The sequence below is a fragment of the Saccopteryx leptura genome, chromosome 3 (assembly GCF_036850995.1).
Source record: "Saccopteryx leptura isolate mSacLep1 chromosome 3, mSacLep1_pri_phased_curated, whole genome shotgun sequence".
Lineage (NCBI taxonomy): Eukaryota > Metazoa > Chordata > Mammalia > Chiroptera > Emballonuridae > Saccopteryx > Saccopteryx leptura.
This window is the reverse complement of record NC_089505.1, coordinates 245,885,853-245,910,205: the sequence shown is the minus strand read 5'-3', so window position 1 is coordinate 245,910,205 and position 24,353 is coordinate 245,885,853. Positions and strand designations below refer to the sequence as shown.

The window sequence follows — 24,353 nt, the reverse complement described above, 5'->3', positions numbered from 1 at the left end:
GCGTTGTCAGGGTGGGGTCTGCACCCTCCCAGGTCCTGTCAACCTTTCGAAGAGTTCCACCAGGGCTAGGTGGCTTGAGTCGGATGACGTGGGGGTTGGTGGGAAAATTGGAACAGGGAAGAGGAGAGGGCTGAGAAGTGAGTAGGGTGGACAGAGGGTGGGGCCCTGCAGCTGACACCTCCTTTGCTCCTGAGGCAACCAGGAGATTTAGGACAATTGGAGAAGAGTCAAAAAATTTAACAATAAACACTGGAAGGCAGGGGTGTGTGTGTGGAAGTGGTATGGGTTCCCATTCACAACACTTTGTAGTTTTCCTTTTGCTGCATCTCTCCCTAAATTCATATTGGAAAGAAGCAGGGTCTGCCTGACCATCCCACCACCAAAGGGACCCCTGAACTCCAGGAATGGAGCCTGGGGGGCAGGGGGCGGGGCTCATCGATGAGGCGCAGGTGTGGTTCCAGGACTGGGACAGGACCTGGAGCCTGGTGGCAGGGGGCGGGGCTCATCGATGAGGCCCAGGTGTGGTTTCAGGACTGGGACAGGACCTGGAGCCTGGGGGCAGGGGGCGGGGCTCATCGATGAGGCTCAGGTGAGGTTTCAGGACTGGGACAGGACTTGGATACTCATAGTTCCTCCCCCTTCTACCTGATGTTCAGGCTGCCTGTTTTTATTATTGATGTACATATTTGTCAAGGAATTTTGAAAAAAATACAGAGAAATTAAATTCAATTACTTGAAAAGCACCATACAAAGTTCATGTTTGGTGGCTTTCTGGATTTTTCCTTATATATAAATGATAGACCTTTTTCTTATTCTTTACTACTTTATTAATTATTTTATTTATTTATTTATTTATTTATTTATTTATTTATTTATTTATTTTGTATTTTTCTGAAGCTGGAAACGGGGAGGCAGTCAGACAGACTCCCGCATGCGCCCGACCGGGATCCACCCGGCATGCCCACCAGGGGGCGATGCTCTGCCCATCTTGGGGCATCGCTCTGTCACAACCAGAGCCATTCTAGCGCCTGAGGCAGAGGCCACAGAGTCATCCTCAGCGCCCGGGTAAACTTTGCTCCAGTGGAGCCTTGGCTGCGGGAGGGGAAGAGAGAGACAGAGAGGAAAGAGAGGGGGAAGGGTGGAGAAGCAGATGGACGCTTCTCCTGTGTGCCGTGGCTGGGAATCGAACCCGGGACTCTTGCACACGAGGCCGACACTCTACCACTGAGCCAGACGCCCAGGGCCTATTCTATTTTTTATTTTAGCTCTTTATTTTAAAACATAAAGAAAAGTTGGAAGCATAGTTCAGTAAACATTCGCCCACTGGTATGAGCTCCACTTAAATAAGTTTTAACATTTTGTGGCATTTACTTTCTCTCTCTTGAAGGAGATACTTTTCTTTTCCTGGCTAATTTATTTGAAACCTAGTTGTTGACTTTGCCTCTAAAGACTTTTAGCATGCATCTCCTGAGAAAAAGTAAATTTTTTTTAAAATAAAGTTTTCCAGTGATTTGAGAGAAAGAGCAAGAGAGAGGCATCAACTTGTCTCACCTAGTTGTTCTATTTAGTTGTGCCTTTGTTGGTTGCTTCTCATATGTGCCCTGATCGGGGATCGAACTCGCGACCTTGGCCCACTGGGATGATGCTTTAGCCAGGACCAAAGAAAATTCTTTATAACTACAATAACATTATCACACCTAGGAAATAATAATTATTTCCTAATGTTGTTAGTTACCGGTACATATAGATTTTCTCTGATTATCCCCCAAATGGAATTCGTGCTTTGCTTTTGGCTGTTACGTGTCACAGTCTCTTCTGTACATGTCTTTCACACCTCCCCACCCCAGTGTTTCTCTCCCCATTACATTGAAATGTTGAAGAGCCCAGGCCATTTGTCCATGTACTGAATTTGTCTGGTTGTTTCATTTTGGTGTTTAACTTGTTCCTTTGGGCCATGTACTTCCTGTAAACTGGAATTTCGGTCTCGAGACCAGATTTGATTCAAATGAAATACTTTGGCAAGAACGCATCATAGGTGATGTTCCATGCATCATGTTGCATCACACCAGGAAGATGATTGTTTGATTACTTGGTTAAGGTGGTGTTTCCAGATTTCTTCCTTGTCAAAGTACATGCTCCTCTTTGTAGTTTGCAAGTAATCTGTGGGTGACAGCTTGGAGCTATGCGGATATCCTGTTTTCCTGCAACCTCTTACCTAATATTGTATGCAACCTTGACCTCCATGAACTTGGGATTGCAAAATGGTGATTTTCCCATTATCATTCCTTCTGTTTATCAGCTGGCATTTTTCTGTTAAGAAGAACTTTCTTCCCCCTCTGCCTTTTTGAGTATTAATATAGGACCTCAATAATTTTTATTAATTCTAAGTGTTAAAATCAGTCATCATGGGGGGGATATATGAACAGTCCTGAAGTTGACCATGGGAAGTTGACTCCCCATGCCCAGTCTAACACTGTGTCTCAGTGCAGATGTATGTGGGAGAGGTGACTTGGATTGTAAACTCACTCACAGTGAGGCCTAAGTGCTCACTGGGGTCCTTAGCCAAGTGCAGTTTGCGTGTGGGCTAGGGATCAGGGTCTGATGCCCTCTTCCTGGCTCAGGAAGGATGGTGACAAGAAGGCGGGAAGGAAGCAGGAAGTCTTGCTGTACACTCTTGCAGGACACTTAATCTAAGGACTGGGACCAAATTTTCCAGTTTGATAGATGGGAAAGTCATGTTTTGAGATGGTTTTAGTCCACATTCCCAAGGATGGTAGGATGCTTTGATGACAGTTACAGCCAAGACCAACCTGTCTTCAAATTCAGTGGCTTTCTTTGGAGCTAGGTCTCGGAGTGCTGGGGCCTCAGGTCGGTCCTGGGTCCTTGTCAATGCTTTTATCCCCCTATGTCTCCTGTTCTGAGATGCCCATGGCTGGTATTGGGGTTTTTTCCTCCAAATGTCTGAGGAGGGTGAGGGAGGTAGGAAACCTGGCCAAGGTAAGGGACTGTATATGTAAAGCTGATTGGTGGCTGGGCTGATGTGAGAAGCTGCAGCCTCCATTTCCCCTCTAGAAGGTAGAGGCTTATGAAGGAGGTGCTTGAGACCTGCCCTCTTGAAAGCTTTAGCCTGATGGTCCCAAGCCTCTGTGTTCCACCTCCCTTTCACCACATCACTTCGTTGTGGTTTCCTCCACACTTTCTCTGCTGTCCTTACTTCCTGTCTCATTCTGCCTGTCTTTCTCTCTCAGTCTGCTTGTCTCTCACTTTTTCCCATTTCACCTTAGTGTCTGATGTGCCCACCCACCCTTCTGACACTTTCTGCATTTCCTTTTATGGACACTTGGTGGCACTATTGTCTAAGATGTGAACCATACCTGATTTGGCCAAGCTGCTGGGGGGAGGAGAGAGAGAGCGAGAGAGAAGGAGAGAGAGAGAGAGAGAGATATACAGAGATAGAGATGTGTGTCTGTGTGTAGATACTTGGAGGGCAGAGTGACAGGCTTTAAAACTTCTTTTTCGGCCCTGGTCGGTTGGCTCAGCCAGGGCACACAGGAGAAGCGCCCATTTGCTTCTCCATACCCCCCCCCTTCCTCTCTGTCTCTCTCTTCCCCTCCTGCAGCCAAGGCTCCATTGGAGCAAAGATGGCCCGGGTGCTGGGGATGGCTCCTTGGCCTCTGCCCCAGGCGCTAGAGTGGCTCTGGTCGCGGCAGAGCGACCCCCCGGAGGGGCAGAGCGTCGCCCCCTGGTGGGCAGAGCGTCGCCCCCTGGTGGGCGTGCCGGGTGGATCCCGGTAGGGCGAATGCTGGAGTCTGTCTGACTGTCTCTCCCCGTTTCCAGCTTCAAAAAAGAAAAAAAAAACACAAAAAACAAACAAACAAACAAAAATTTCTTTTTCTATGAATACAAGAATAAAACCTATTAATTGTAAAAAAAAAAATTTTTGAAAACAATCAGAGAAACCCAAGGAAAACAAACAAAGAAAAAAGAATCGTAGTTTGGTACCCTACCTACACTACCCTGGAGACAACTACTACTGTTAACATTTGTGTGTATTTCCTACTATGTTTTCCTTTTTGTAGTTCTCACTCCCCCTGTTGGCTTTATGCCCCCCCATCCCTGTAAAGAAAATTGCATTCAGGTTACAGTTGATTTTCATTATTTGCAGATTCTGTATTTGAAAATTTACCCATTTGCTAAAAGTGGTTGTAACTTCAAAATCAGTGCTCAGGGCTCACGAATCACCTGTGCACAGGTGCGGAACGGCAGCAGGTTGGAGTGGGCTGACCCAGGTGTTGTCGGCTGAGCTGGGACAAAGTGACGTCTGCCTTATTGTTCCAGGTCTCATCCTGTAAATGTGTCCCTTTCTTGGTCTATTTGGTGACACGTTTTTCGCATTTTATTGGCGATTTCACTGTTTAGAACAGCCCCTAAATGTAGTATTGATGTGCTTTCTCCAGTGTTCCTAAGTGCAAGAAGGCAGTGAGAGGCTTCACAGAGAAAATCCATGTTAGATACGCTCCGTTTAGGCATGAGGCACAGCGCTGTGGACCGTGAATCAACGTTAATGAATCCACAGTACATGTTAAATAAGATGCCTGTAAACAGAAACCCACATAACACAAAGTTCTGTATTGATTAGTTGATAAAAATGTTGTGAACCTAACTAACCCTGTATTTCCCCTAGGAGCAAAGGTTCAGCATTCGCTAATTAAGTGTTCTTGGTGACTTAAAGAACATGTAACTACCACTAATAATGAGAATCAACTGTACCTATGCAGAATGGTAAACTGCTTTTCTCATCTAATATTTCCTTAGGTTATAAATAGCCTTTGAAATCAATTAAAAATTATTTGATTGATTTTAGAGAGAGGGGGGGAAAGGAGAGAAACATCGATTTGTTCTTGCACTTATTTATGCATTCATTGGTTGATTCTTTTTTCTAATGTTTATTTTTATTGATTTTAGAGAGAGAAAGGGGGGAGAGAGAGAGACATGAACATTAATTTGTTTCTGTATGTGCCCTGACAGGGGATCCAACCAGTAACCTCTGCTCTTTGGAGTAGTGCTCTAACCAACCAAACTATCTGGCCAGGGCTTTTTTTTTTTTTTTTAAATGTTTATTGTTATTGATTTTAGAGAGAAGAAGGGAGATAGATAGAGAGAGAGACATTGGTTGATTCTTGTATGTGCCCTGACAACGGATCAAATCCGCAACCTTTGCAAAGCTGGATGACACTCTAACCAACTGAGCTACCCGTCCAGCGACCTGAAGTCAATATTTATAATGACTGTATACTGTTCCATTAGATGGAATATAACATAATATTTAACCTATTTTTGGATATTCTTTTATGTTGTTGCAATTTTCCTCTTTTATATATAAACAAAGCTGTGACAAATCAGTGTACAGGAATCTTTGTCCACACTCTGACTGCTTTTCCATAAGGAAGTTTCTAGAACCTGGTCAGAAGGCATGCTATGTTTTAGTATTTAATGAAGGTGGCCAAAATAGCCCTCCAGAAAATTTGTACTAATTACACTCCATCAGCAAGTGAAGGAAGGTTTTTAAAAAAATGGCTTAGAGAAGAGAAGGAGAAGAGCTTGGTGTTGCCTTGGCTGAGTGTGGGGAGTGGAACAGGGTGTGGGAAGGATGTCGGGGACTTTAGGCCCAGAGGCAGTGCTGGCCTGGGTGTGGTCCTGGGGCCAGCTGTTACTCAGGTTCCCAGGCCCGCCACCCAGTGGCTGTCTCAGAGGCAGTCAGGTCGAAGTGCTTCCCTTGCTGTGAGGAGGTCTGCGACTTCCTGCATGGCTCCTGGGAGTTGGGGACGGCGCGGCCTTCCTGCTCCAGGGATGGTGTTGGCAGGGTCTCTCAGCTGTGTCTGCTTCAAGAGTTCTTTATTTTTTACTTTTAAAATTTTGTTCATCTAATTTTTGAAATTTGTAATGCATTGATTATATATCTATATACATCTATTGTCTATCTCTCTCAGTCTATTTCTCTGTCTAATCTATCATCTATCTGTCATCCATCAGGACAACTCTCTCTCATTCTGCACTCCTCCGACAGCTTCATTTCATTTCCTGCCGGGCAGGGCAGAGCAGCCGCTGTGGTCTGTGCTGCGCGTCACTCTGCTTTCATGACGCACGTGCGCGCGAGTCGGCCTGTACATTCTTACCTTTTATTTTTTTAACACAAATGTTTGCACATTGTATTTACTATTCTGCCCCTTACTTTTTCATTTTCCCGTTTTTATTGAGATCTATAATTGACATACAGAACTGTATAAATTTGAAGCCTACAGTGTAATGACTTGACTTAGATTGTGAAATGATGATCACAATAAGCTTAGTTAACATCCATCATCTCATACAGATGCCACACCCTAAAAGAAAACAGTGTTTTTTTCCCTTGTGATGGGAACTCTTAGGATCTACTCTCTTAACAACTTTCAAATGTACTACACAGCCGTATTAATTATAGGCTGCATGTTGTATGTGACATCCTTGGTACTTAGCTTTCCAATGAGTGACTTGGAGATGGTTTTATATCATAGAGCAGTTCTCAGTCTTTTTAGAGCCACGTAATACTCCATTGTGTGGATGGACCACCATTTATTTAACCCATTTTTTATACCTACCGCCCACTTTTGTATCTCTGTTAGTAGTAAAATTTTTTAACTGCCCACCAGTTCCACAGTAATGGTGATTTATAAAGTAGGGAAGTAACTTTACTTTATAAATTTTTTTTATAAATAAATTTTTATTTTAATGGGGTGACATCAATAAATCAGGGTACATATATTCAAAGGAAACATGTCCAGGTTATCTTGTCATTCAGTTGTTGCATACCCATCACCCAAAGAGAGATTGTCCTCTGTCACCTTCTATCTAGTTTTCTTTGTACCCCTCCCCCTCCCCCTCCACCTCTCCCTCCTTCCCTCCCCCTGCCCCCCGTAACCACCACACTCTTGTCCATGTCTCTTAGTCTCGTTTTTATGACCCACCAATGTATGGAATCCTGCAGTTCTTGTTTTTTTCTGATTCACTTATTTCACTCCATATAATGTTATCAAAATCCCACCATTTTGTTGTAAGTGATCTGATGTCATCATTTCTTATGGCTGGATAGTATATGGTGTATATGTGCCACATCTTCTTTATACAGTCTTCTATTTTATTTTTATTTTTTGCAGTGATTAAAGCCTTTAAGCAAACTCTTGGCCAATACAGCAAGAATCCATAAAAGAGTAGTGTCCTTAACATGTTCACCAAGTCCAAGTTGGCCCCAACACCATGCCAAATTCCTGAAAAATGCAACCCAACCCCAGTTCAGTCTGTTAGGAGCTGTCACAAGGAGCAGGAGTCCAGGAAAAGTCCGCATGGCACTGGAATTGCTGTCATAATTCTATACTTTGCAGCTCACGTCCAAATCCCAATGACCGCTGCTTTTAGCTGGTAATGATTCAGGTAGACTGGAAAAGCCATCTGCAGCATGTGTGGAGAAGGAGCTTCTGTTCTCCTCTGCCAGTCTCTGTGTGGCTTCTTCAGTGTTCCTTGGTTGAAGAGTTCTCTTAGTTTAGTCCAAAGTTGGTTTTTCCAGATGATAGTTCTTAAAATTAGTTTGTAATCCACTTTGGTTCTGGGAGGTGGATGTTGGTACGTCCGCCTACTCCAGCGCCATCTTGTCTCTCCACTACTTTATAAAATTTATAAAGCAGTTACAGCAAGTTAAAGCATATAATAATAATTACTTACCAAGTACTTTATGTTGGATTTTCGCTAAGTTTGGCAGAATAAATCTTTATAAAACAACTTACTATAGTTAAATCTATCTTTTTATTTATACTTTGGTTGCTCCGCTACCGCCCACCATGAAAGCTGGAACACCCACTAGTGGGTGGTAGAGACCAGGTTGATTACCACTGATTTAACCCATCTACTATTGGTAGACACCTAGACACCTGGGTTAGTCCAAATCCTCGTCTGCACAAGTCATGCGCAGTGAAGACCCTCAGGCGTTAGCTACTCTGCACATGCGCAGGCATTTCTGTAGGAGAAATGTCTAGAAGTAGAACTAGTCAAAGGGCATTTGCATTTGTCGTTTTGATAGTGGCCAGTTGCCCTCTGGAGGGATCGAGTTTCCACAAAGCCTTGCCAATGGAGGACAGCCAGACTTGAGAGATTTTTACACACCTGACAGATGAGATGTAGTATTTTGTTCATGTTACTTGGGTTTCTTTCACTACGAGGGAGGTCGAGCATCTCTTTATGTGCTTTACAACCCTTTGTAAACACATTCCGGAGAGCTGTGTCCCACTCTGCCCGTTGTTTTGTCGGGTTGTTGGGCTCACTTCTCTCCGTTTGGTCTCCCAAGAGCTACATCCTGGCACCCATCCCTGCCCCAGCCTTTGCCTGGGCTCTTCTCACAAGAAGCGGGGAGGGTGGGGACAGGGGCTGGCACTGGGGGGACTAAGGATAGACACTCTTGGCTGCACCATTGCCTCACGGAGGGACTGAAACCCCTGATCTAGGTCAGCTGCTCATTAAATGAGACAATGCATGAAAAATGCTTCACACGATGCCAGGCCCACAGTAAATGCTCTGAAAAGGCTGCTCAATATTCGTATATGTAGGACATGCAAACCAACAGGACCTATATATCTGAAACTGAGTCTTTACCTGCTGCCCCACGAGGGTACCGGATGGCCTGAGCTGGCTAAGGGGCCTGGCGCCACCCTGGGACTCCAGGGCAGAGCAGAGCAGTCGAGTGGCTGGTCTGGACCCAGTTTCCATCTCTGCCAGGTTTCTTGTTTGTGGAAAGCCAAGCCTTCAGAGCAGGGCTGACCTAAGGCAGACTGTGGCTTATGGGGTTTGTATGCTCACTTAGTTTCCCTCTTTCTCAGATGCTGTTGCATGGCCCTGGGCCAGCCCCTCAGCTCCCTTCTCCCCCTTCTCACAAGGCCCTGGGCCAGCCCCTCAGCTCCCTTCTCCCCCTTCCTTCCCCCATCTCTAAACTCCTAGGGCTCACAGTCTGCCAAAGGGGCAGGTGATCTGGGCTGATGGGCAAAAGGGACTGCCTCAGGCTGTAGGGTTCATGGGAAGCCAGTCTGGGTTCAGGGCTCCACTCTTTAGGGTCATGGCCATAATGGGAGATGGGAGAGGGGGAATTCCAGCCAGAAATATGAATTAAGGGTGAAGGGCTGTGGCATTCAGACAATCTGTTCCCAGCTTTGGATCTGACGCCTCCCAGCTCTGGGTCTGACCTACCATTGAGCTTTGTTACTGCAAAGATTCCCTGTGTCTGGGCCCACTGCACACGGCCCCGGGCATCAGGGTCTTTTGTCCAGTGTAAAGCCAGCAGGCAGGGCCAGGGCCACTATCAGAGCCGCCTGGCCCATGCAGGTTCGCATTGGATTCGGACAGTCGGTAAAGAAATAAAGGAGCCAAAAACTGATGGGCCATAGCCTTTAATCCTACCTTGCACCCGGCGGGCAAGTAAAAATACACACTGGGCTCCAAAACCCAGTCACATTCAGTGCTCACAAAGCTACTGATTTATCCGAGTTTCCTAGAATCAAAGGTTTCTAGCTCACCAGCCTTCTTCTCCTCAGTTCCCCATCTCCTTCCTTATCCCAGATACAAACTCTACACAAACTGGCATCTCACTCAGCACTCCGCCATCTTGGCTGCTTCTCCTGGCCTCCTCCACGTGGCCTCCTTTAGCTGCTGGCTCTACTCTCTCCGCTCTCTCATGCTAACCTCAGGAACCAAGCGCCAAGTCCCGTTCTGCCTCCATTTTATAGTGTAGAAATCCAAACCCTTAATCCAATATACATAATAGGGAAGTCTCTTAATACAAAGTCACTTCTCCGAGGCATGATAGGATTGTACCACCTTACACCAAAAAGGGTAGGAAAGGCTTAATCCCAAAACCAAGCCCCAGGCTACAAGGATTCTGCCTGCCTTTAGCCCACCCCAACACACATTAATATCACCTGGGCAACGGCCTCTTTAACAAAGTGAGCATAATACATTTTATCTGCCCAACATCCAGCATGACAGAGAATGGCCACTGGCTGAGGTCCCCAAAGGAGTCAGAGTCCCTGCAAAGCTCCATCCACCTCTGTGTTTTATAGCTCTGCAGCAAAATCCTGGAGAAGACGGCCAACCCTCAGTGGAACCAGAGCATCACGCTGCCCGCCATGGTGAGCCTCGCCCCAGAAGGCCCAGCCCGGGGGTGGGGGGGCCCGGGCTGCTGGCCTCCTCCGCATTCCGCCTGCATCCCAGGCTTCTGATTCTTCAAAAGAACTCCAATACCAACTTGCATCTCTTCTCTCTATAGTTTCCCTCCATGTGTGAGAAAATGAGGATTCGTATCATAGACTGGTGAGTTCTGAGCCTCAGGGTCTTTAGAGGTGGCTGTCCTCTCCTCAGGGGTCACTGGGTCCTTGAGTTTCCTTCAGTTCAGTCAGCACACAGTGGGAGAGCGTTTGGGTGACTCAGTTGCCTCTGGGGGAGGCAGAAGAGGAGAAGGTGTGGGCCATTCCCGGGAAGCTTACTCACAGACCTGCTTGGAGGCAGATAGGAGGACAGCCAGGTGGGACTGGGAGGGCTCCAGGAGCCCGAGATTTCTGAGGCAAGGAGGGGCCAGGAAGTCTTCCTGGAGCGGGTAGCATTTTGATAAGGACAAGATAAGGGCATTCCAGTAAAGAGGGGATCATAAGCAAAGGCAAGGAGGCTGGAAAGAGCAGAGCTTCTGGGAGGTGGGGCGTGGGGAAGGCGGAGCGGGAAGCTGTGATGCCCCTGGGTAATTCGAATGGGATGAAAAGGTCTCCAGGCTGGAAAGTGGCAGGGATGCCACTGTGGGCTTGCAACAATTGGGGGCAATAACCGCACGGACCTTTCAAGAAAGGACTAATATCTACCACTTGTTGAGCACCTATGACAGGCCAGGCTCTGTGCCCAGCAAACGGTTTGTGTGCACAGTCTCAGCTGATTCTCAGCTTGACTCCTTTGTTACAGATGAGGAGGAAGGTTTGCAAAATTGAGCGATCTGCTGGAGGTGGCAGCTGGGAAGTGCCCAGGCTTCCTGGGGAGAGCTCACACTCTGAACCTGTGGGCTGTGCTGCCTCCTGATGTGTTGTGGTCTTTCTCACACCTGAGGGGCACTTAGGAGTCCACACACTGATCTCCAGGCTTGAGAGGGAGAGGGAGAGAGAGAGAGAGAGAGAGAGAGAGGGAGAGAGAGAGAGAGAGTTGTCCTTTCTCTGCCCCCAAAAAGTCTTGGCTGTGGGTTCCCAGTGTGTTGTCCTTTGGTCTCAGGCCCAGGGCACCCCCAGCCAGGAGGATAATGAGAGACTAGGGAAAACCCCCAGGCCACAGAGCCATTAAAGTGAGTGCCAGTTCCCCAGGCCCAAAGAAAACAGCTTGTGAGAATTAGAGAGGAAGGGAGAAGCCAGGAGGGCCGGGGGGAGAGGCCTCTCGGGCCCTGACCGCCGGTATGTTCCGCGGGGAAGCGGTCTGGGGGAGTCGGGCTTTACGTCCACAGATGATCTCTTCATCTTAGCTCGCAGTGTGTGCACACGCACATGTGTGCGCTGTTGACTGGGGGCAAGCACTGCCTGTGTCGGTGCATGTGGACGCATGTGTGCATGCGTGCACACTGGCGTGGTTGCCTCGTGTGTGCGGGGTCGAGCTTTGCCTGAGCCGCTGTGAGCTGTGTCAAAGGCATCAGCATACTGTACAATCCAAACACATTACAGAATCTGGTGGTTGCATCTCTGGTTTGGGTTGAAGTGGCATTTTTATTGTGAGTCTATTTTCAGACTCGCTGTATTTTCCAAAAGCAACCCCAAGCCCCAAAACCCAACTGTTGGCCAGAAAGCATTCCGCTGCTGCAAGGTCCTATCCAGAACAGTGCTTTCTTCCGAGAAAATTCAGATAAACTTGTGTTATTACCTGAATCCTAGAAATATGATCTAGACCATATGGCCGTTTCTCTGTAACTTAATCTTCTATTTGTTTCTTTAAGAATTTCTTTTTTGTTAAAAAACAACCCCCCCCCCCAAACTACCCTCCTCCGCTTCAGCTGAAAACAAAACCTTTTCGTTCTCTTTCTCTCCTTAGCAGACTCAGGTAAGACCAGAGGCAGAAGTCCCATTCCTCTCCAAGCACTGCCTCTTCTAGGGGTTGGTCACGGGGGCAGTTGAAAGGTGTCCTCACAGTCCGTTATCTGGTGTCGATGATCTCACTGTAAAACGTTTAAGGGGATTTTAACTTTCCAATTCAGATGAGCATCATTTACCAGGAAAAGTGATAGAGATCTGTGACGACAATTCATTTTTCCTTGTATAGCCCCTGCCCTGATGGGAATATTTAAAATGGAAGCTTAATCACTTCCCTGGGAAATAGCAAGAGGAAGGGCGGGGCAGGCAGCAGAGAGCCAGTGTGGATGTAAGAGGATGAACACCACCCTGCCAGGTGTCCTTCACCACGGGCCTTGGGCGTATCAGCACCCGGAGCCGACATATGGGAAGCGGGGAGAGAGGGCCTTCAGGCTCTACGAAAAGAGGAAAGATGTACCCAGGAAACTTCCAGAAGGGGATAGGTCTTGCTCAGCCCAGCGTTTCTCAACCTCAGCGTGATGACATTTGGGTCAGAAATGTCTTTCATGTGGGAGACTGTCTTACGCACTGTCGGATGCGGAGCAACAGCTGTGGCCTCTCTGTACACCCCTCACCCCAACACCAAAATGTCATTGCCTTTGGGGACCCAGATCACTGGATTGAGAGACCCTGGTGTAGCCTGACAAGGGAGTGGCAATCAAAGCCCTGCTTTCTATGCAAATTATTTAACCTTCTAAACAGCTTTCTCATCTGGAGTTGAGACAAATTGTAGTACCTACCTCATAGGGCTGACATGAGCCAGGTCACGTGATAGCTTGCGCACAGTGTGTGGCTTCAGGAGGTGCTGTTACTTTATATTGCTATCAGAGGGCGGGTGTGGGCCTGCACGGGGCATTGCTGACTGAGGGGTCCACCAGTCAGTGACTATGTGGTTGGGAGGGGGAAGCCCGACAGGCTCCCACACCACTCAGCGCACTCTGTGCCGTGCCACACCAGAGCAGGAGACAGCACACCAGGCCTAGTTCTGGCTCTAGTCCAGGCTGACCTTGGACAAGGACCTTCCTGGTTCTAAGTCTCAGTTTCCTCATGTGTGCAACAGAGATGATAACCAAAGTACCTGTTTTTTAAGGTAGTTAGGTGGATCCTGAGAGATAAAGGACGCTAAGAGTGTTTGTCACATAAAAAGCCAGATACAAAAAGAAATAAATAGTGCATGATTGTTGGCTAATTCAAGACCATGGCCTTGGAGATAGTGTCTTCCTGGTTACTTGGCTTTTTCCTTGGTCTGGATATTTCTTGAGTTCCCAGAGCCTGGCCCTCCCTGGGTCTGGGGGTCTGGCTCCCTGAGTAGCCCGCTGCCTCCTGCCTCTGGCCTCCTTCTTCTCACCTGCAATGTCCCCAAAGACAGCCAGGCTGGCAGCCCAGTGTTGGCTTGATGATGGGTGCTGACTGTTGTTGAAACGGACCAGTTTCCACCTGAGGAGGCCTGAGCAACACTTCCGGTCTCTTCTTCCCTGGGATTCCCAGGCCTCGGTAACACACCCAGTGTGAAAACTGGGACCCCTAATGATGTACAACCAAGGCCATTTCCTTCTGGGTGGGATGTACTCTTCAATGCCCTTCCTGTTCAGATCCGTTCTGTCCCCTCTTCTAGGGACCGCCTTACCCACAATGACATTGTGGCCACTACCTACCTGAGTATGTCGAAAATCTCTGCTCCTGGAGGAGAAATAGAAGGTGAGTTCCCCCTCTGTTCTGCCCTGCAGTCCCCTGTGCTCTCCCTCGTCCCCCCCTTCCCTTTCATACCTCCAGTTTTGCGAGGTTGCAGGAAGGGGAAGATTATAAGGTCTTTGCTGCCCATTTCCTAGGAAGAAGGGCTTTGGTCAGTGAGAGAGATGGGCTTGTGGACGTTTAGGATTCTCCACACCTCAGAGGGTGGCTGCACTGCCGGTGGGACGGACAGAGAGGACAGTTCACCCCTGCAGAGAGCAGTGAGGGCGGCAGCGGCACCGTCCATGGGCTGTTACGTGGGCCGACTGTGCTCTAGCCGTGTCTATTTTGAAATAACTTTCATTGGTCTGTTAAAAATAGTCCATGACCATTTCATAAACTTTAAAGGAACAATCTGAAAGAAGATTATAAAAGTTACCTATGAAATTACCCATAAACCTACCCTCTATCCAGCCTACCTTGTATCTAGACAGGTACTAACTTGATATTCTGGGACCTTTTTGTATATATGAATGCACTATACCTACATGCACAAAAAACATTGTTTTGAAAACATTTTTCAATTGCTTTGAAAATTGCTTTCTGTCACCTGGAAATACAACATAGGTGTTTATTCATGTTATTAAATATTCTTCTAAATGAATACACATGTTCCATGTATGAATGTACCATAATCCATGTTAACTAGCTGATGTTGAATTGTTTAGGTATTTTCTAATTTTTCCACATTATAAACAACTAACTTTATATTGAATATTTTTGTAGCTGACTAGTTCACAATTTTCCTTTTGGAGTAATGCCTAGAAGTGGAATTGTTGTGTTGTAAGGATTTGAACATTTTAAAGCTTTTGATATATGTCAACGCTGCCCTTAATTTAAAAAGACTGGACTAATTAATCACTAACATAAACTTATTTTGCTGCCCCATTCACCAACACACAGAAGAATAATAACATTAAAACAGAACTTTCTTAATTTGATGGATGAATTTCATTGTTGCTTTGATTTTCATTTTATTTCATTGATAGCTGATGAGATAATGCAAATTTAAAAATACTTTAATAATTATATATATTTCTATACTTTATTCTGTTCTGTTGTAAATTGCTTGTTCATGTTCATGTACATATATCTGATGATATGACTGTCTTTTTCTCATTTTTTTTTTTTTTTTGCTTTTGTATTTTTCCGACGTGGGAAGTGGGGGAGAGGCAGACAGATAGACTCCCGCATGCTCCCGACCAGGATCCACCCGGCATGCCCACCAGGGAGCAATGCTCTGCCCATCTGGGTCATTGCTTCGCTGTAATCGGAACCATTCCAGCGCCTGAGGCAGAGGCTATGGAGCTGTCCTCAGCGCCAAGGCCAACTTTGCTCCAATGGAGCCTTGGCTGTGGGAGGGGAAGAGAGAGATAGAGAGAAAAGAGAGGGGGAAGGGTGGAAAGCAGATGGGCGCTTCTCCTGTGTGCCCTGGCTGGGAATCAAACCTGGGACTTCCACATGCTGGGCTGATGCTCTATCACTGAGCCAACTGGCTAGGACCTTTCTCATTGTTTGTAAGAGTTCTGTATTGTATAGATGTTAAGTTTTCCTTGTTGTAAATATGGTGAATAATTTTTTTGTCAGTTTTATTTTACCACTTAATAGTTTTTGATGGATAGAAATTTAAATTTTTTTATGTTGCAAAATCTGTTAATTTTTTTTTTTAGTGCATAAGGCAAGAATCTAACCTTGCTTTTTTTCAGAATTGTTCTTTAGTGATACCAACACTATATATTGAATAATCTATTCTGCATATTTGGAAATACTACTTTTATCCCTTACTAAATTACTAAATGTATTCTTGGGCTTGTTTCTTGATTTTCTATTAGCTTTAATTGGTATGTGTGCTTATTATTAGGTTTTGGTATCTAGATTATGTTGGCTCTGCAAAATTAATTGGAAAGATTTAAAGTCTTTTCTAATGTCTGGAACAGTTTATATAACATAAGAATATAGTCTTTTGAGTGTTTGAAATAATTCACCCATAAAACCATATGGGCTGGGTGACCTTTTTGAGTGAATGTAATACTAGAAACTTTTAAGTTTCTCCAGGGATCATTAGTATTTTCAGTTTGTTAGTTTTACTAGAGTCAGGATTTTTTTTTTTTTTTTTTGAGAGAGAGAGAGAGAGGAAGGGAGAGAGATGAGAAGCATTAACTTGTAGTTGTGGCACTTTAGTTGTTCATTGATTGCTTCTCATACATGCCTTGACCGGTGTGGGGGAGCCTTCAGCTGAGCCAGTGACACCTTGGTTAAGTCAACGACTTTTTGGGCTCAAGCCAGCAACCATGGGATCATATTGATGATCCCACACTCAAGCCGGCAACCCAGTGCTCAAGCTGGTGAGCCTGTACTAGAGCCGATGAACCCACACTGAAGCCAGAGACCTCAGGGATTTGAACCTGGGACCTCAGTGTCCCAGGTCAACACTCTATTCACTACACCATCGTTAATCAGGCTATAATCAGTTTTGATAATTTGTATTATTTTCCTAGAAAAGCATTTATTACATTGAGGTTTTCTAATTACATGGTGTTGTGCAGATCAATACTTAAAACAATTCTCTATTTGTGACGTTTTCTCCTTTTTTATTGCTATTGATATGTGTTCGAGTTTTCTTTTTTTTCTTCTTCACATAATTAGTCTTGTTAGAAGTTCTTTTCCCCCTAGTACTTTATTGAATATTTCAAGGAATCAGTTTTTGGATTTATTTATCAATTCTAATATTTTTTCTAGTTTTTAATTCTCTCATCTTTTTTACTCTTTTCTTTAACTCTCTTTAAACTTATCTTGTTGTTTTCTATTTCAGCTTTCTAGTTAACTTCTTGTGTTTATTTTCAGTATTTCTTATTTAAATAATGTAAGTATGGTTTCCGTCCCAGGTATCATGCTTTTGGCCTTCAGCAAACCCCAAGGTTATATTTAATTCCATTTTTTACTTTTCTTCTTTACATCTAAACATTTCATCTACTTTGAATTTATTTTGGTGTGCTTTCAGAGAACAGTCTGGTTTGATTCCTTTATGGATAGTCTATATTTTCTAACTAGATGCTGCTTATAGGAATGTATCTTTTTATTTTTATGGTAGTTGAAAAAACTACTTTGATCTATCTAGATGCAGGACTCTTTATTGAATTTTTTCCTGAGACACGGTGAATTCTTAGATCTGAGTTGAGGAATCATTTCTTCTAATGTTACAACACTGCGGCTGACAGTGGGTGGGGGGTGGGGGTGGGGGGAAGAGCTGGAGTTCCAGAACCGGGAAGCTTAGGCTCCAGTTCTACTTCTTGGTAGCTGAGTGAGTTGCTCCAGGCTCCTCTTACCAGTCTTGGCAGAAAAGTTTGTTATAAGGATCCAGTGAGATTGTAATTATAAAGTTCTTAGAGCATCTGGTACACAATAAATCCTAAAGCAAGGTGTTGTGTTTAGTGTCATTATTATTGGCTTTCTGCATCATTGATTTTTTTCCCTGTATTAATTCTGATTTTTTTTCCCAGTGTTAATTTTGCTTTTTATGACTTTCCTTGTGGTTTAAAATTGACTATCACATTTTTAGTTTCTTGTCATGCCTTCCTTTTCCTCTATCATTCCTTTGAGTATTTTCTTTTCCCTCTTATCTGTTCTCTCCCAAAAGTTTTGCTTTGTTCCACAAAAGCTATGTCTTCTTGTAGTCTATTGAGGATTCAAAATGTCTTCCTGAGAATTTCAGGTGAATGCTCTCCTGAATCTTACAGATGCTGTCTCCCTGGTTGGCACTCTGTTATTCCTCCTCCCCCTTCTACTCTCTAATGAGATCTGTTCAGTATTGCTGTCTTTCTACAGACGGGGTCATAGGTCTCTGTCCATCCATCATGTCAAGATCTTTACCCAGACAGGTTAATATGCCCAGTTTCTGGAAGACTCCACTTCGTGCTCTTGAAGTTGCCCTTCTTCTAAGTTCTCTGAAATGTAAAAAAAAAAAAAAGAACTTTTAATTATAGAAAATTCAAGCACTCATAAAAGTAAAGGATTGTATAATGAATTCCCAGGTGGCCTCTGTCAACTTTAACATTTAGCTACTGTCTGCCATTCTGATTTCATTGTTGAGCCTCGTAATTAGTGGAATACATAAACACTGCCTCCCAGAAGGCACTGCTATCAGGGCTCCTCCTGTCCCAGCCCCCCACCCCCCCCCCCACTGTGGGAACTGCTGTCCTAGGATGTGGACCCCCTTTTCTAATGCTGTTCAGACAATTTCTGAGAATTGGTTGTAGGAAGATTGGAGGTAGGGAGGCAGTGAGTGCATGGTAAGGGTGGGGTGGGGAGTGGGTATTCTGACCCCTGCCACAGACCGAAACTCCTAATATGGAAGAAACCTCTTTTCCAGTTTCCTGACCTGTGTGGTCTCGTCTCTGTCTCTGAATCCCTACCAGGGACAGACCCTGGGGGAGAGACAAATTGACCTTCTGACTGTTTTTCCGACAGTTACGGTTTCATCAGGCTACAGCTGTGCCTGCCATCAGCCACCTGAGTGAGAGTTTAGATCCCTGATCCCCCCATCAGTCTTCCTTCTGGTGGTGATAATAGCCTTGATCTTTTTTCAGGGTTATGAGTATTTTAATGGGAATGTTGAGAAAGATGTTTATTCCGCCACTAGATGGCGCTCAAGCCATGGGCAGCCCAGTGCGGTTCAGGGAGACATTCAAAAGCCGACCGCCGTCTCCCACGGATTGTTTTGGGACTAAATGAGAATCTTCCTGCAACCAGTTAACCAGTTTTAAATGTGCGGTGAAATAGCCTGATCTCTGTAACAATAGATGAGTTAAACTTACTGTTCAAACTGGAGCCGTTCTGCATGGCTGCCGGGATGACCCTTCCCATCCCACTCAGAGGCGTCCCTTTCTGGGGCCCTGAGGTGAGCGCTTGCCTGCTCCCTGCGGACCTCCTCCCACGTGTCCCGAGGCCACCTCAGAACACATCACTGCACATTTCAGTTCAGCTCTTTGTCCTTTTTCTTCACGTTGCGGTGTTTTAGCACGGCAATGCATGACACTATTTTGTCACTGCTCTCAAAACCCAGACTAAATCGAACTGTGAAAACGGGTTCTTTCTCTGTATTTCACCAGATTATTTGGTCCAACCAGGAGTTTTTGTGTTCTTGTTTATTTCCAATGAGGACAGGAGCTAACACTAGCCTCTTAAGCACTTCTGCCCACAAGTTTGCCTGGGCACACTTAAGTGTTCCTTGGACCCGGTGTTCCAAAGCATTCAGTAAGAATGTTGTTTTCTAAAAGGGACTGCTTTCCTTAGAAGCTGCAGTTGTTTCGAACGGTAATGGGCACACGAAGCCCGTACACCTACATAGGTTCTTCTATAATTTTATACATATGAAAGTCATGCTACACGCTTGTGTCCTACAGTTTTCCCACGGCGAAGAAATCTGAAGTTAGTTTCCTTTTGTCTTTGGAACGTAGGTGATAATGATTTCCCAGCAGTTCTCGGTTTCTCCTCCCGCCTGGCCTGGCGCAGGCTGGTGTCAGGCAGCCAGAGCGTGGGTGTGGGAGGTGTGCCGAGAGGCAGAGGGAGCAGGCAGGCTGGCCGCAGGTAACCGCCTCGGCCTCTCCTGGAGACACGGCTGTCCCCCAGGACTGTCTGGGAGCTGTGATGTGGTGTTCGTTGGGCTGGGAGGGCCTGCTCTTGGTCTCCCCTGGCTTCCCCCAGGTGAGAGAGTTGGGCTGGGCTGCTCAGGCCACAAAACTGGGAGTATTCATCTGTGTTTTGGGGCTTCCTTGGGCTAAAGGAAAACACGCCAAAACACTTGTGTTTTGGCAGAAGGGTATAAGGACTAAATAGAAGCATTGTCTTGGGTGCCTTCACTGGTCACTCTGACCATGACTTTATGAGCTGTCTGCAGACATGAGGGAAAGAACCTGGGGTGATCCTCAGCACCTGGAGACCTAGGACCCTGTCCCTAAATTAAGAATCATTGGCCTAAGTTGTCCGCAGGGCTATGTCTTACAAGGTGCCCAGCACTGTGCCTGGTTACATCTGCTGGAAAAAAAGAATGAATGAAGGGAATAATGAGAGGTACTGTTAGTAAGTAGGCTAATCTGCAGCCACTCTCTTGGTCTTCCTGGTCACCAGAGACAAGTGTTGGTCAGATGGCTGGTGGGTTTAGGGGACAGTTGTGTCTAGGCTGGGCACCTGTTTGCAGCAAGGATCCAGTCAGCTTGTAGGTGGGAAGGCGAGTTTGTCTCTGCAGCAAGCACATGGGGTGGTGGTGGTGGTGTCAGATTTATCACCTTGGCTTCATTAGCCTGAGATAACTGGCTAGGCCTCTTTGTAATAATTTAAGAAATGCTTAAAATGGAATCTGTGTGCTCTTGGTGGGCCCCGGCCACTGCTGTCCTTGGTGTTGTAGCTGGGTCCAGGTCAGTTCTCTTGCTGTTGCTGAAAGCTTGCCCTTGACCAGAGAGGCCTGGCTCCCCCACTGATGAGAGTCTATGCCTATGGATATAAAAATGGCCCTGAATTCTGGTTTCTACAGCTGACTTCTGCCAGGCCATGTTCCTAGCTGAGGCCTGAGTCCCAGGGCCTCAGGCCCCCTGAAGCTGGGCATCACCTTCCTTGCTGCCATCTGTGCTCAGCTGGTCAACCCTGTCCTCACACCCAGACTTCCAAGTTCCCCTGCTTTTTCTTCTTCACTCTCTTTCTCTGTCTTTGCTCATTCTCCTTTCACAGTGTTTTCCTGAATGAACGCTTGGCTCTTAGCTGCAGTCATGTAGCTATGGGAAAATAGTCAGAGACGTTTTTTTTAAAAGGAGACCAATAGGTAAGGCTGACCAATGAATGACAATAATCAGAAATTTCACCAACCATGTCTCCAGGCTTGGTCATGACACCAGACTTAGTTACACTTAGCTGGTTGGAGGAGGAGATGGGGAATATTGGAGTGTGGAAGGGGACTTGAGAAGTACCTACTCTTTTGGGGGCATCTTATAACCGCCTGGAAGTGAGGAATGGAGTCCAAGAGCCTGAAAGTGTGCCAGAGAATCTCCTTCCTTGATTCTCTTAATAGACATTAACAGCATTTAGGGACATACCTATGTGTGTAGAACCTTCAGCTAGTGGACAGCATCTGTCTCTGGGTTTCACTGGAAGATGCAGGTGCCAGAAGCCAGGTCCCAGTGCTCACTGTTGTGAAAATGCAAGTGCCCTCAGTGGCAATACTAGAAATTGCCACTAGATGGAGATGTTGTGCCTTGAAATGCCACCTCTCCGGGAGCTGGGTCCCGAGTGTCAACCTGCCTGTTGGGTGGAGTGCTGGGTGTGCCTGGCTGCCTAGCTCTGGCCCTTTCGTGCTTCCCCCACCCTTTCTTTGTGTCTGTACTTTGTTTCCCTCACTTTTCTGGCTATAATATGGAAAAGCACATTTTTTTTTTCTGGGTTAGTTCTTGAATGTATTGAGTCAAGTTTTGGGTCCAATTTTCAATTGGCAAACAGAACACACAAATGTGCAGGCAGACACCAATGTGGAGGGCCGGAGGGCTCACCATGGCACTGGGGGCTGTGTTTGGCTGGGTGGCTCAGTGATGACTTAGTTGGTGATAAATTCACAGCTGGGCTGGGAATAAGGATTCAGGCCACATCTGTTTCCCACACGGGAGCTGTCTTTCCCTCTGTCTGTCTGCCAGCTCTCCATCCACATGCCTGTTCACGTAACCAGACCTCCTTCCAGCCATGCCCATCCTAACCCCTTTTCCATTTCTTTACGCTTCAGAGGAGCCTGCAGGTGTGGTCAAGCCTCCTCCAGCCTCTGACAGTACGTGCTTTGGGGACAATGAGGAGGGGGTGGGCCTGGGGATTCTGCTGGAGGGAAGAGGGTGTTGGTTGCTGGGCATTTTTGATTTGCCTAAGGGGGGTCTGAGATTCCCCACCACGGTCCCCTAGCTTACCTCTGACTATGCCTCTCAGTATTGGTTGAATATGCAAATTGCTCAGAATGCTTTAAAGGCCATGCCCTCCCACTCCCCAGACCCCTTCCTAAAGCTGCTGGGCTCCAGCTAATGCTCAGAGGAGTCCACCGTCTCAGGCAGGGAAGGGGAGGGGCCTGCGTGGGTGTCCTTGGTGGGGCAAGGGACATCTTGAGGACCAGAAGAAGAACAGGGTGAGCTGAAAACTCTTGAAGTTGAAATTTACAAGGTAAATTGTAATTGAGATGATTGTTACAAACCATTAACAATGCTCATGTTCCATCTGCCTGGGCTTCCCACCTCTGTCTCAAATGCCGCAGCCCTGCCTGTGTTGCGGACTGGAGGGAGGGTGGCGATGGACACAGGGTGGCCCCTGGCTCTGAGGGAGGCATGCTGTTACTTGGAGAGTTTCTTATTTCTCAAGCCCTGTCCCTGCCCCCACCCTGCCCCCTCACCAGGGGCTCAGCATTCACAGCTTATGTCCTCGAGTCTGGCTCAAGCATTTCCTGGCCGAGGCCGTTTATTTTGTGCTCACCCTGCCCTGCCCTGCTTGTGTGGATTGGATCTTCCCAGATAGCTCCTGTCTCCCCTCTCCCCTGCACCCCTCGCACCTCCCACCCCCAGGGTTCTCAGAAAACGGCCAGTGGAGTCCCCTCCTGGGAAACTTGGCTGTCAGCTGGAAAATAATGACATTAACAAAAGAGGGCCCCTAAAAAGAATGCTGTGAAGAGATATTCTCTGACCTTTAGTATAATTCTTCTGACTCTCCTCCAACCTGCTCCACTGAAAGACTGTTCTTTGGACAATGCAGGGAGGGGGAGAGGTTCTAGCTCGAGTCAAGGCTATTAGGTGGTCTGTTGCAGGGGTGGGGAGACATGTGCCCAGGGCTTGCCTTGTGGGGGGACACCTACCTGGACCCCCTCCCTGGTACCCTGAGAGATGTTCTGGGGCTGCTTTTGTGTCTCTCCACACTCATCTGCGGGTTGGAGAGGGGATGCAGGATGGGGTGTGATCTGAGAGGGGTGGGACAGGGGAGCAGCCTGGCCCCAGCTTTATGTGCTGGCTTAGTGTCCAGACTTTGAGGTGATCTGGGGTCACGCCACATATGAGTCATGAGTTCCTTTGCATCCCTGAGCTTCAGTTTCCTCATCTATAGAGTGAAATCACAGAAATAATAAAAAATCTCCACATGTTGGTATTGTGGTGAGGACTAAAAGGACTTATGGGGGACAATGGGAGCCATCATCAGCGTCATTGCTTTATACATGTATGAGGCTGTGCCCTCCCCTGTGCAGGGCACTGAGGCCCAGGGACGGGCTCAGGCTGAAGGCGGCTGGGCTGAGCACTAAAAGCTGCCTGGGCCAGCTCCTCTGACCCTGCCTGTGTTCCCCAGTGGACGACCGTCTGGGCTTCCTGCCCACCTTTGGGCCCTGCTATGTCAACCTCTACGGCAGTCCCAGGGAGTTCACCGGCTTCCCGGACCCTTATGCAGAGCTCAACACTGGCAAGGTGAGCCAGCCAGACGCTCCCTTTCCCTTGATCTCCAGGCCTATGGGAGGGGCCTTCCAGCCTGGCCTGGGCAATATCTGGGGCCCGCCTGGACTGCAGGGGCCTGACACGGCTTGAACGGGCCCCGGGACGGGCAGCCACCTCCTCAGAGAGCCCTCTGCCAGGCCCGTCCTGGCCCCTCCCTCCCGCCTCCCTCCCACTCCTCTCCCTTTGGCCTCTCCTTCAGGGCCAGCGTGATCCCCTACTTTCCTGTCCCCTGAGGGGCCCAGGGCACCCCCATCTGTCTCAGGTTCTCTGTCTCCTCTGGCTGGGTCAGAGTCTGGTACTGACCATTGCGGCGGCTTAGCCTGTCACCCGAACTCCCTGGGCATCGTTTCCTTACTGGCAGAGTGATGGGGGTGGCTCAGGGAAATAGCAACCTCAGGGCCGGATCAGGTCCCTCTCCTTCTCCTCCTCTCCATCACCCCTGCTCCCAGTGATCCAACCTTCCCTCCCAGGGGGAAGGTGTGGCCTACCGAGGCCGGGTCCTGCTCTCCCTGGAGACCAAGCTGGTGGAGCACAGTGAGCAGAAGGTGGAGGACCTCCCTGCAGACGACATTCTCCGGGTGGAGGTGAGGGCATGGCTCCCTGAGGCATGACAGTGGTGGCCGAGCGGGGCTGGCCTCGAGGTGTCACGGTGGAGGAGGGCTTAGCTCCATCCACACTCACGTCCCATCGCCTTTCTGGGCCTCAGTGCCTCAGCTGGGAAGTGGGAGTAACCACGTAACTCCCCTGCCTCCCCGAGGAATGTTCAGATACTCAAAAAGGATAAATAAAGGCTACTGCTCACAAAAACTAGGGGATATTTTATCACTTCATATTCATTTTGAAAATCTCCTAATTTTTATGAGCAGTATATTTTAAGTCTAGAGCTCAATACAGTCTGAGATGCTATTTTATAACAATAATGTAAGAATAACTAACACTTATTAAGCACTCACCATGTGTCAGGTGC

The 24,353-nt window shown here is 47.1% G+C and overlaps 1 protein-coding gene across 16 annotated transcripts in view; it reads left to right on the top strand.

Moving 5' to 3' along the window:
• The window catches only part of DYSF (dysferlin), a 226,753-nt gene that overhangs the window by 77,137 nt on the left and 125,263 nt on the right, over window positions 1–24,353 (top strand). For 8 of the 16 annotated variants that reach the window (XM_066378031.1, XM_066378025.1, XM_066378022.1 and 5 more), the window contains 6 exons: window positions 10,137–10,205; window positions 10,343–10,386; window positions 13,780–13,862; window positions 21,658–21,699; window positions 23,244–23,359; window positions 23,857–23,970. In XM_066378031.1, the coding sequence (XP_066234128.1) occupies window positions 10,137–10,205; window positions 10,343–10,386; window positions 13,780–13,862; window positions 21,658–21,699; window positions 23,244–23,359; window positions 23,857–23,970 (468 nt within the window). The remainder of the gene's footprint in view (window positions 1–10,136; window positions 10,206–10,342; window positions 10,387–13,779; window positions 13,863–21,657; window positions 21,700–23,243; window positions 23,360–23,856; window positions 23,971–24,353) is intronic. The other 8 variants (XM_066378029.1, XM_066378027.1, XM_066378020.1 and 5 more) reach the window with 1 other exon arrangement.